The sequence below is a fragment of the Danio rerio genome, chromosome 13 (genome assembly GCF_052040795.2).
Source record: "Danio rerio strain M-AB ecotype USA chromosome 13, GRCz13ab, whole genome shotgun sequence".
In the NCBI taxonomy this organism is placed as follows: Eukaryota; Metazoa; Chordata; class Actinopteri; order Cypriniformes; family Danionidae; genus Danio; species Danio rerio.
Genome location: NC_141033.1, coordinates 38,159,622 through 38,172,284, shown reverse-complemented (window position 1 = coordinate 38,172,284; position 12,663 = coordinate 38,159,622). Strand labels below are relative to the sequence as shown.

The following is a 12,663-nucleotide window of genomic DNA, read 5'->3' as shown; positions in this document are numbered from 1 at the left end:
GTGTGTGTGTGTGTGTGTGTGAGTGTGTGTGTGTGTGTGAGTGTGTGTGAGTGTGTGTGGCTGGCAGAGCAGGGGAAAAAGAGGAGAAATGTTGTCAGCTGGCTAACGAAATGAAAGACAAACCGTTAGGAGGTGCATGATTTTATAGTTTACAAAGTTAAAATGTCCTGTCTATTTCAACCATTCACTCTACCGATAATCTGGAGGATTTTTAAAATAGGCGAACACAGCAGCACAGATGTGTCTGAATGATAGCGAACTCAACTGATAAAAGACAAAGCCTGCTATTCTCCACTTCTCGTATAGCTCTCTCGACAAAAATTCTTGCAACAAACCAACAGCTTTGCTGTATCGGCCCTGACAACATCACGGGGAAAAACATGCAACAAATCCCGTTGATCATGAAAACAAACACATAGTTACAAGGCTTCATGACTGGCTAAATACTGCTTGCCGGACCACACAGACGCAGTCTCACCCAGTCACTGGGTCTCAGAGCTTGGCAGGTATTGCCTTCGTGCTTGCAGGTGCTCTCATGAATAATTAACAAGCAGGGTCTTCTTATAGGATAAGAAATCTCTGCTTAGAATAATAATGAAAAACCGACGCGTCATCACTCCACTAGCAGATTTGCGCTACTTCACAGATTTTAGTCCCACCCCAATTTCTTTTTTTAAACCCGGACGATAAAATTAGCTGACAAAAGCTCAAAGTTATCCAGGTTTCCCCGCAATTAAAGCTGATGTTTTCTTAACTGATGCTTAACACACACAAATCTGAGTCAAATCTGATGACAAATCACTCCAGGGTGTCTTGAACCTTTAACGGTTGCAGTGCTGAGATATGCACAAGTATCATTTATAACTGTTTAACTGCAGATTAACTATGTTTATCTAAAACAATTTTTTAAAAGCTATTATTTACTAGTTAATTAGTTAAAGTTATTAGTAACTAATAAAGTTATGGTAACTAATAACCTTAACTTTTCTGAATGTTATTGTAATGCAATAATGTGCAATAATGTAAAGCTGCTTTGAAACAACAATTTTTTTTGTAAAAAGCGCTATACAAATAAACTTGAATTGAATTTTAATGAGCAATACAACACTTGTGTCCTTCCTCTAAACATACAGGGTAAAAACAGCATTAGCTCACATGTGTATTTTGTGCCGAGTCTGAGGAGTAAAGTTCATAATGTTGCCTTCAGCAAACAAATAATCAGTCCAAGGCACTCAAAAGAAATGTGAAAAAAGTTACATTAATTAGGTTGACAATATACCGGCGCAACTGGAGTTCAGTTAATTAATCAATATCTCACATGACACAATCACCTGATTATTGATATATTGATGGATTAAATTAACTCCAGTTGTGCATGTATATTGTCACCCTGATGAAGGCATGTTAGCCGCAACAGCTGTTAAAGGCATAGTTCACCCTAAAATTTTCATTTACTCACTATTCACTCACCCTCAAGGGGTTCCAAACCGTTTCTTTATTCTACTGAACAAAAAAGACGATGTTTCGAAGAAAGCAGAAAACCGGTAACCATTGACTTCCATAGTAGGAAAAACAAATACTATGGAAGACAATAGTTACAGGTTTCAGGTTTTTTTCTGTTCAACAAAGAAAGAAAAAGAGGTTTGGAACAAGCAAGAGTAGAGTAAATGATAACAAAATTTTCAGTTTTGTGTAAACTACTTTCACTAGTTTTATTTTATATATTTGAACTTATGATTTGTTTGCTGATGTAAAAGAATCTAAAATCTCATCCGAAGTGCACTGATACATAGTTTACTCCTTTAGCTTCTTCTACACGTGTTTTGCATTTTTATTTGTATTTTGCAACCTAAAGTTTTTAACAAAAGCATAGAGTGTAAATTAATTTTGTCTGCAAACACATCTTATTTATTGGTAGATTTTAGTTTTTAGAATAATATGCTGTTATAAACCATGCAAATTAAAACCAAACTTGTTGTGTTAAGGTAAAAAACAGTACATTTTGATTTAATAATGATATTTTTTATGTGGTCTGTGGCTCGTCTTTTCTTTCTGTGGTTATCAAAACTCTGTATCTCTGTGACCTCAGACACCAGATGTCATCAGACTGTTTTATGAAGACTGACAGTTTTACTGGATGGTTTCCTTTCCATGTATTTCGAAAGTATTTCGAATCAACCCAAAAAAATCTTAAACTGCAGTATATTAAAAATGCTGCTGGGACTAATGACAAAGTGTACAGACAATTTGCCAGTTCAGAAAGATTAACATCTTGGACGGTAATGAGTTAGCATCTTAAATTATCTTGAATTAACATAGGAGGGTGTCAGTGATACTGAAATGCTTGTAAATCCAAAGATGGTGATTTATGTATTTGGCAACAAAATGCCTGTGTGTGTTTTGTGTGGTTTTGTGAACTCCAACCTCCTTTTCTTTGAGGTTTTGGGCCCTTTTTTGCCAGCTCAGCCTTCAGAGGGGACGTTGTCATCAGTGGAGAACTGAAAATGGTGAATATAAAGAGGGGAAAACGTCAGAAAAATAAAGAGTTGGGGAAAGAACAATATAAATAGACGTCTGTTACTGGAAATAATAAAAATATAGCATTTTCCATTGTGGTAACTGACTCATCAATAATCAGAAGCTTACAATAGGTCTACTGAAGATAATTCTGGCAAACGACACAATCAAACAAAGAGTGAATTCTTCCCTATAAAATGCTATCAAATGATATCCTGCCTGAATATCTTTTATCCCAGCACCACCTGACCATGATCAAGTGCTTCTCAGAGGTAAAAATTTGAGTGTGGTTACCTGGGCATGACTGAAAGTTGCTCTTCAACAGAGAAGCTCTTTGCCATCCTTAAGCAGAGTTCGTCCAGTCTGACACCATTAACCACTAAAAGAACGACTGAAGTCTCAAACAGAGAAGACACCAGACAACGCATCTGACCAGAGAGAGAGAGAGAGGATGAGAGTAGTCATCATGTTATACTGTGCCTCACACACACATTACTTTCCTACCAGAATGGAAACCGCAGCCAAACCTCGTAAAAGCTTTACATCTTAAATAATCCTGGCTTTTTGAAACCGTAAACTGCTAATTGCAGGGCTGTAAAAATACCGAAGGTGCAATACATGTGAATGTAGAGCAGTTTAAGGTTAACTGTTGGGATTGTTAAAAAAAGGAGCTTTTCTGAAGGAGATCATAATAGTTTGTCATAAATGTGGATGTTCATTGTTAATAAAAAAACATTATGCAACAGTCAGAAATTCAATCAATCAAATTTATGTGCAAACACAAAATTTGTATTCAATTTCAATTATCAGAATTTGACTTACGCTGCCATCAAGTCCTTCAGAGATCACCCATGAGCCTGCTATGGAAATGCTCAGGTCACCTGCAAGGACAAAAATAGCTACTAAACACTTTCAAAATTCATGTTTTGAGGCCTTTAATGACTAACCTATATACTGTGTGTGTGTGTGTGTGTGTGTGTATGTATATATATATATATATATATATATATATATATATATATATATATATATATATATATATATATATATATATATATATATATATATATATATATATATATATATACTGTAAAAATGCTGGGTTTCACACAATGTATTTGTGTTGAGACAAAATGAAAAAATTACTTTTTTATTCCATTTTACTAGGGCTGCACAATATATTGTTTCAGGATCGATACAGCAATGTGCGAGTCAGCAATAGTCACATTGCAGGGATCTGCATTGTAGTCAGGATTATAGTTGATCAGACATTACTGTTAACACCATAGAGGAGTAATTTCACATTTTAACCTTTGAGTGAAAGTTTATTATTTGCATGTGTTTTTAAGGCCTGGCTGTAACATTTTTGAGCAAACTTGAACATTTAAGCACAATAAATTAAACATTTGTAGCTTAAAGGTTAAGTGTACATTTGTACTCAATTAAAATGATATAATGTTATTATTATTATTATTATTATTATTATTATTATTATAATACAGTGATTACTTAATTTCTGCTTCTGGATACTGTCTGACTTTCCAGGAAATCATAAATCTTTACTTATTTGCATCTTCTGTCTGTTGTATTTAACTATGCTTGTCATTTTAAAATGATTTTATGCAGATACGCTCCCCTCCACAATAATCTCAATCTTTACAAGATATTCAATTCATCTGGTGAAATTGCATTTATAATGCAAAATATATTGCAGTGAATAAAAACATTGCAATGTCACATTCTTCCAATATTGTGCAGCCCTAAATTTTGCTAATTTAAATGGTTGCCTAAAAAAAAACCCTCGATAATTGTGTTGTGTCAGCTCATTTTAAATAAGTAGTTTTCATTTTAAATAAACAAGTCAAGTAAATTGGTTTATCATATATTAAAAATGAGTATCTCTGAAAACTAAACTTTCTTAACACTCAAGACACTCAAGCATTGAAACTGGCATTGTATTTTCCAAAAGAAAATCAATTCTGCAAATCCACTCATTATGTCTAAGCTTGCAAGATTTTGCAAAAATAATCGTTAACAGTACAATCCATATACACTGGCTTTCTGTCACTTTTTAAAGTTTAAAGTAAAACATAAAGGGGTTTGTTGTACAACACACAAGGCTACACACTCATTTATTTGCATTACATTTATGCTATTTAAATTAATGCTGAGCAGAAACTGAGATAAAAATACAACAGGTCAAACATCTGCTTGAAAAATAGCTTCATTCCAAACTAAAAAATGTGTTAAGATATAAACAGCAGGTCATGTGGTATTTTAACGTGTCCTAATATTGTGTTGAAATCCCTTACAACAGGTTTAAATACCTCTAAAATTTGAAAACATTGTGATTTTGTCATAATGCACATTTAATATTACAGTCATTTTTATTGATTTTGATATGATTTCCTTGAATCAATTCAGAGGTTAAGGTCTGTAAAAATGGCTATATTTCATAAGTCGACTTTGCTCTGATTGGTCAGCTGGCCAAGTCTGTTTTGATTGGTCTTTCAGTATCAATTTTGCATCTGAAACAGAACAATCAGTTCAAAGTGTTCCTATACATGTCATGTGCAGGCAGGGATTATGCAAATACTTTTCTTTGATTGCATTGGCATAGATTAGTGGCTGGCAAAAGATTAAAAAATATATTGTTAAGGCGATTCAAACTCAACTCTTTGAGAGACAATATCTTCATTTATCATTCACCTTTTGGATCAACATCTTTACAGATTGTTTATATTAAAGAATAGCTATTATAAACTGCAAATAATTTTTTGTTGTTGTTGAAAACCCATATGACCTGCTCTTTAAGTGAAAACGTATGATGCCTTTGAGTGGAAGAAAGCTGAGAAGCTCTGAAGTATCCAGGTCAAGCAGACAGAGCCCATCTGAACTTCCGATCCACACATAACTTCCTCTACGGAAAAAGAACAAAGACGAGACTGTTTGCCAAAAGACACTACAAAAGATCTAAGGCCTGGTTAATGTCACAGAGTGCAGAAGAAAAAAAGAAAAGAAAAGGAAAAAGATCTGTATTGTACAAGGAATTCAGGCCCGCAATGCCACAGAGTCTCTAGCACAGAGAACATTTATGAAAGGCTGTCATATTTAATTGAGTCTACAGTTGGAGAATCTATGATTAGAGACTTGAACCTGCTGCAATAAAAGCTTGATTTAGGTCAGGCTTATTGCAGTCAAACCATAAAGTTGCAAGGGTCACCTCCGTGGTTGACTATACTAAAGTTTTTGGGTTAAAGTTTTTTGCAAGATAGATTACAAATTTCAACATATAATTTCTTGTAATGCGAAAGCTTGCAGGTTAAACTTTGACTCCAGGGATGAAACGGATTACATAACCTACAAGGCCAACAGCTGCAGTGATGTGACAAGCATCTTGGACAGCATGAAACCATAAAAGGGGTAAAATGACTTCCTAATTGGAAATTTCCTGCTATGACCATAGAAAAATCAGTTTCAGTGAGTTTTTATGCCAATGAAGACAGGTGTAGAATGCACTGTATCACCGCTATATAAACAACACAACATTACTTCTACAGTAACAACTCAAATACAGTATAATCTTAATATTTGTAACTGTACTTATGAATACAATTCGATTACATTTTGAAAAGCTATGAAAAACAGCCAAACTACAAGCTATAAAAACTTTGTAATAATGTATAATTTAATTAACAAAATATAACATCCAAATAAAAATCAAGCATTTTATTAGGATACACAAACACTCATTAGTCTAAGGCAGAGATGTAAAAACTAAGGCTTGAGAGCCTAAGTTGGCCCATGGTAACCTTTGATTTGGCCCACTATCCCATCTGAGAAGAGAGGGAGAATGATGGGGATTGTTCAGAGATTGGCATTTCAAATGTAACCTTTTTTTTGTTTGTTTTATTGTTAAAAGCAACATAAATGCTACGTTTCAATTAAAAATTGATAATGAATTTGATTTAGTTTAGATGTACATACTGTCAGCTGATGGATAGACAATGCAGAGACTTTGGTGAGCAAATCAAAGGCAGATTCTGCTTGATTAGTGGATTCAGCATTGAACGCCACTGTTTTTATTACAAAAAGGTTATACTGCATCAGTTAATACTGTTAAAAGCAATGTTTTTTATTTATTTATAAATATTAGGAAATACATTTGGAAATTACCCATGGCACCTTTGATGTAATATAAAGTTGAAGTCAGAATTATAAGCCCCCCTGAATTATTAGCCCCCTGATTCCCCCCCTCATTTCTAATAACTTATTTATTTTATCTTTGCCATGATGACAGTAAATAATATTTTACTTGATTTTTTTCAAGACACTTCTATACAGCTTAAAGTGATATTTAAAGGCCTAACTACCTGTAGGTTAATTAGGTTAATTTGGCAGGTTAGGGTAATTAGCAAAGTTATTGCATAATGATGGGTTGTTCTGTAGACAGTCAGAAAAAAATAGAATTTTTGACCTTAAAATTTTATTTTAAAAATTGAAAAACTGCTTTTATTATAGCCTAAATAAACCAAATAAACCAAATTTTCTCCAAAAGAAAAAAATATTATCAGACATACTGTAAAAATTTCCTTGCTTTGTTAAACGTAATTTGGGAAATATTTAAAAACTAATAATAAATTAAAGGGGGGTTAATAATTCTGACTTCAACTGCAGTTTGGTATATTTATCTTCGGCCCTTGGCTCATAATGATTTTTGGCCCTTTATACAAAAAAAGTTTGGGCACCCCTGGTCTAAGGGAAATACAAATCTAATGTAATATAATAAAGTAAAATAAAAATAAAGTAATATAAAAAACTAAAATACATTAAAATATAATAATGTTATACAAAATGCATAAATTAAATTAAAATGACTTAAACAAATAAATAACAATAAACTAAACCACAAAAACTAAATAGAGTAAAATGGATTTTGATTTTGAACATATTAATATAAAATAATAAATAAATATTTATTTTATTCATTGATTTAATTACATTTTAATACAAACTGATTAATAAAACATGCATTAAAGCAAACAAATGTTTAAATTTCTATATAGATAACTTTTACATTTTCATTCTTGAGATCAATGACATAAAAAAAAATAAAAAATTTGAAAACCTATTGACTGTTGAAAAGCATGTCGTGAAAATTTAATCTTGTGACAGTCCTATTACAAAACATACAGTACCATTAAATCATTTCTCAGGAGCTCAATCAGATAAAGGTGAACAACAAAAACAGACCAAAGACAGTACCTCTGCTGCAAGCTAGCATGGTTAATCTTTGGTGTCTGTGGCCAGATTCTCAGTACAGGCTTTGCTGTCTCGACTGCTCCTCTCTCATCACACCGAGCCGTTCCTAGAAAAGTACACAGATGAGGCTCCCGAAGATCTTTTTCACTTCAAACAGATGTATTGTTTCCACAGTGAGATAGGCATGTGAAAACAGTAGTCATATGTAGTCTGAAATGTGGCTTATGGTTTTACTAACCATCTGTTCTACTTTGAGGAGGGCTGATCATCCGGAGGTTTCTCTCATGCTTTTGTTCAAGTTTTGAAAGGTCCAGTTTTGTCACCAAGCGACATTTGTGGTCCACAGGGAGAGTGTAGCACCAAAGCTTGAATCACAATGAAAATTCAGTTAACACAGGTGCTGTACTGTATGAAATACAGAGGTCAAAGCCTGTGTTTGTGTGTTTATGTGTGTGTGACTGACCTGTCCATCACCAGATCCTGTGATGAACTGACCATTTTGCTTCATGAAGGACAGACTTAACAGTGGATATGCTGTGAAAATAAAATGTAAGCATCTTCAATTTCTCTACATTTACAGGCTATAATGTGTGAAGAAACTCAATTTCTGTTGTGTAAATATGGTGCTAGATTTTACACACTTACCTGACAGGACAGCAGATTCAAAGAGGATACCCCCCTTCTTCACATCCCATATCTGGTATATATAAAAAGTATTAATAATTTAGATAAACATATATGAAAAAATAAGAGTTAAGTTTTGCTGGTTTGGTTTATTCATTCATTTTCTTTTCAGCTTAGTCCCTTTATTAATCTGGGGTCGCCACAGCGGAATCAACCGCCAACTTATCCAGAATATGTTGTACGCAGCGGATGCCCTTCCAGCTGCAACCCATTACTGGGAAACACACACACTCTCATTCACACACATCCCCTACGGACAATTTTTTAGCTTACCCAATTCACCTATAGCACACCTCTTTGGACTCTGAGGGAAACCGGAGCACTGGGAGAAAACCCATACGAACACAGAGAGAACATGCAAACTTCACACAGAAATGAAAACAAATTCAGCCGAGGCTCGAACCAGCAACCTTCTTGCAGTGAGGCGACAGTGCTACCCACTGCACCACCGTGCCACCCTGGTTTGGTTTATAGTTCTCTTAAACCAAAGGTGTCAAACTCAGTTCCAAAAGGGCCGCAGCTCTGCACAGTTTAGTTCCAACCCTAATTAAACACACCTGATTAAACTAATTGAGTCCTTCAGGATTGTTTGAAACCTACAGGTAAGTGTGTTGGAGCAGGGTTGGAACTAAACTGTGCAGGGCTTTGGCCCTCCAGGAATTGAGTTTGACACCCCTGTCTTAAACCATTACTGACATTTTCTTAAAATAAAAATGTTCATTCATTCTTTTTTTGGGGCTTAGTCTTTTAACTAATCTGGGGTCACCAAAGCGGAAATAACTGCCAAAATAAAAATTTTGTCATTCAAAACAATACTTTAGGGGGAAAGCCATGATTACCAATCACAACAAATTACAACATTTAATTCTAAAAGAATTAAAACTAATTAATAATAATAAAAAAGAATTGAAAACTTTTAAGCTTTTATTCTAGCCGAATACATTTGCTAATAAACATAACATATTTTAATCATGGGTGACTTTCATGAGGTGAATTTTTCAAAATGTCAAAATAAAAATATAGTAAATATATTTATTTGAAGAAATTTTGGAAGAAATATTGGATGTCATAAAAGTGTCATATAAATAAAATGTGTTATTATCATTAGCATTATTAATTATCTTTACTGTCACTTCATCAATTTAATGTATTCTAATAACTACTTTAAACATTTTTAATAGACACTGGATTTTAAATCCATCTTTAAAACAATTATAGACTGTTGGTTCTCCCTGTTTACGTCATATCTGCACCTTAAATGTTCTGTCCTCTGAAATTGAGATGAGAAGATTAACATCCCATGGACAAAACTCAGATGCTGTCACAGGACCAAGATGAGCTTTCAGCACTCCAAGTACTTCCTCTCTCTATTGGAAACACACACACAGAGGGTTTGTTTTACTTAATGTGACATGTCTATAGTTTCATAATTTAAAGTCTTTTACTACAGTACATAATGCAAAAGAAAGCATATATTTAAATCTGGCTTAATCAAACAGATTTTGAATGTGATCCTCCAATTCATTTCTAACTTACAAAACAGAAGCCGACTATTCAGAATTGTTTTGTACATTAATTTACTGCTGGTTTCAATGTTATCTCTAATATTTATGGTCTAGCCAGACAGAATGTTCTGCATGCAGGCTTTGTTCAGCATTTCATCTGGAGATGGGTCAGCAATGACATTTGTTTCCTTTTTACGGTTTCAGCACAACTGCTTTTGTTTTTAGAATTCGGTGAATAAAAATAGTTTATCTCATTTCATACCTCAGCATTCAGTAAAACCACCCTGGAGCCAGAGCACGCCGCCACTTTCGCACTCATTGGACACAGCGACAGATAAACCACCCTCCCGAGCAACGTGCCAACAACCCTACCTGAGGCAATTCCACCTGGAACACAGATGTCATGTTTGGGAGTTGAGACCAAGAAAGTGTGACTGACAGAGAATAATGACTGCATTCAGAGTAAAGCATTATTGAGTGGTGCCGTTTTATATATCTGGATAAATTTAACTCCAGACTTTTTCAATCTGTTTTTGAATCGAGGACTTTGGGAGTTTATTACCTTCTTTGATTTGTCTGTAACAGCGATTGATGTCCCAGACAATAACATAATCTTCAGAAGCACTGCAGAGGATGGGTTGATCTCTTTCTGTCCCAAACACCATAGCAGACACATCACCATGGTGGCCGGTCAGTTCCAAGGGAGGCTGTAGAAAATGTTAAAATGACTTTTTTTTTATTTCCTATTATGTGATTCAAAATGGAAATAAAACATATACACCAGCCACTTTATTAGGTACACTAGTTCATTGACACAAATATCTAGTCAATATACAAATAAAATATTCAGAATAGGAAAGAAAAGTGATTTAAATCATAAAAGCAACTCTTAAAGGGATAGTTAACACAAATATGAAACTTAAGGGGTTGTAAACATTTCTCTCTTGTGTTAAACACAAAATAAGATAATCTGAAAAATGTTGGGAAAATCCATTGACATCCATAGTAGAAACAAAAGAAGAAAAAAATACTATTTAAGTGAACATTTCAACCTTCTTCAGTATATCTATAGAATTATTTAGATCTGAAAAAATATGTTTTACCTGTTTATTTAATAGTATAATAATGGTTTTAAAATATAGCTAATAAAAATAGCATTTTTCAAGGCAAATTATTTATTATAATTAAACTCAACAACAATATAGCATATAGTATATCTTTTATAGTATTGTGCGGCCCTAGGTGTGATGGATATCTTCTTAGCATATTTTGGGCTCATTAGTAATCATTTCACCAGCCTTTATTGTAGGGATGCAGAGATGAAAGGGATGATAAGGGAATAGTGGGACGCAGAGAAAGGGAAGAGTGAGACTCAAGAGTGGGGGTACCGTCTCTGTAATATTTTGGTAGAGGGATTGGACTCCCCGATTCAACCTAGAGAATCGGAAAGAGGGGTATAGAATTGTTAATGGAAAGCGAGGAAATAGAGGGAGGAAGGGAGGGAGGGGTTGGGTTTGAGAGAACGGGAAAACAGTGCTAGAGGGCTGGTCTGCCTTAAATAAGTTTTTAGGGAATAGGTAATTGAAAAAATAATACATTTTTGATAACATGCCATGATGAATTAAAGCAATAGTGGAGGACAAATGTGATAAAATCCAGTAAACTCAAGGTTCCTATGAACTGATTGGTGAGACCAGATGTACTATTAGTGCACAATAACCTCCAGGTTGTTGATTTTGTTTTCATAAATCCTAATATTCTTGTCCTTCCATGGGATGGCACAATGAGAAGGACAGCACGCCAACTGAAGATGGGAAACCGGCTTACTGCAGGTTACAGAGAACCTTTCAATAAAATACTGCTCTGAGGTCACATCAGCCATGCTGTCTCCAACATTCCCCTGTAACAGACAATGATAAAGTCTGGCTGAGAAAAAGTGTTTAGATGTTTTGCAGAGCAGATAACAGCTAACGTAGCAAACTACTATTATTACCGTTAGCTAACGTTAGCACCTCAGACAGGTGGTTTTCTGAAGATTAACGTTAGACTTTTTTTTTTACCTTTACTCGAATGTTCAACGTTTTTTGAATTTGTGAGACGTGAAAAAAACATCAGCAGCAAAACTTAATTAATTAATTCCGTTTATCATCACTCACCTGAAAGTAAAACGCTCATAAACTTGTGGCGTCTGTGATAGTGTCGCTGTTGCTTTGGAAACGGGACCTACTTGGGACGGCACACCAGGAGGGACAATTAATTTGCACTGTCGGATTGCGAGTTTCTTTAATTAAATATTTTATTCATTAATAAATGCATTGCATGATATAAATGCTGTGTCTATGGTTTAATACAAACTGTTATCTGATATTCACAATGACAATTGTAATATGAATACATCTAATACAGAACAAGTAACTGGTTATTTGCCTGGATTGCCTTAATTTTATATATTTCTTATCTTTTGTAGTGCAGCCGGTCTCATACCTCAGATTTATTATTTAAACAAGCTGTCCAAACAAACACCAACCTTTAGGAAACACGATTGGGTCCAGAAGCCAGGCAAATAATCTTTTATACAGCAGTGCCCTCTGGTGGTAAACTGCAGCTAGACAGTAGAAATGTACGCTTATTGGCTTATTTATAAGCATGACAAACAATTAGGAAAAATATATACATTTAGAGAGAACAACAAGCA

At 34.4% G+C, this 12,663-nt stretch overlaps 1 protein-coding gene across 12 annotated transcripts in view; it reads right to left on the bottom strand.

Moving 5' to 3' along the window:
* The window catches only part of wdr27 (WD repeat domain 27), an 82,655-nt gene extending 70,073 nt beyond the window's left edge, over positions 1-12,582 (bottom strand). For 6 of the 12 annotated variants that reach the window (XR_015506236.2, XR_015506238.2, XM_087279645.2 and 3 more), the window contains exons 1-13: positions 12,125-12,197; positions 11,689-11,868; positions 10,531-10,675; positions 10,231-10,355; positions 9,717-9,830; positions 8,425-8,476; positions 8,243-8,313; positions 8,018-8,144; positions 7,783-7,885; positions 5,349-5,437; positions 3,340-3,398; positions 2,812-2,945; positions 2,425-2,498 (exon numbers count right to left, since the gene is read on the bottom strand). Coding sequence is in view for 9 of the 12 variants with exons in the window: in XM_087279645.2 (XP_087135771.1) it covers positions 2,425-2,498; positions 2,812-2,945; positions 3,340-3,398; positions 5,349-5,437; positions 7,783-7,885; positions 8,018-8,144; positions 8,243-8,313; positions 8,425-8,476; positions 9,717-9,830; positions 10,231-10,355; positions 10,531-10,675; positions 11,689-11,850 (1,255 nt within the window). In the remaining 3 variants the exon portion in view is untranslated. Of the gene's footprint in view, positions 1-2,424; positions 2,499-2,811; positions 2,946-3,339; positions 3,399-5,348; positions 5,438-7,782; positions 7,886-8,017; positions 8,145-8,242; positions 8,314-8,424; positions 8,477-9,716; positions 9,831-10,230; positions 10,356-10,530; positions 10,676-11,688; positions 11,869-12,124; positions 12,198-12,495 lie in introns of those variants that run through there. The other 6 variants (XR_015506237.1, XM_087279646.1, XM_087279643.1 and 3 more) reach the window with 2 other exon arrangements.
* Between the last annotated feature and the right edge of the window lie 81 nt (positions 12,583-12,663).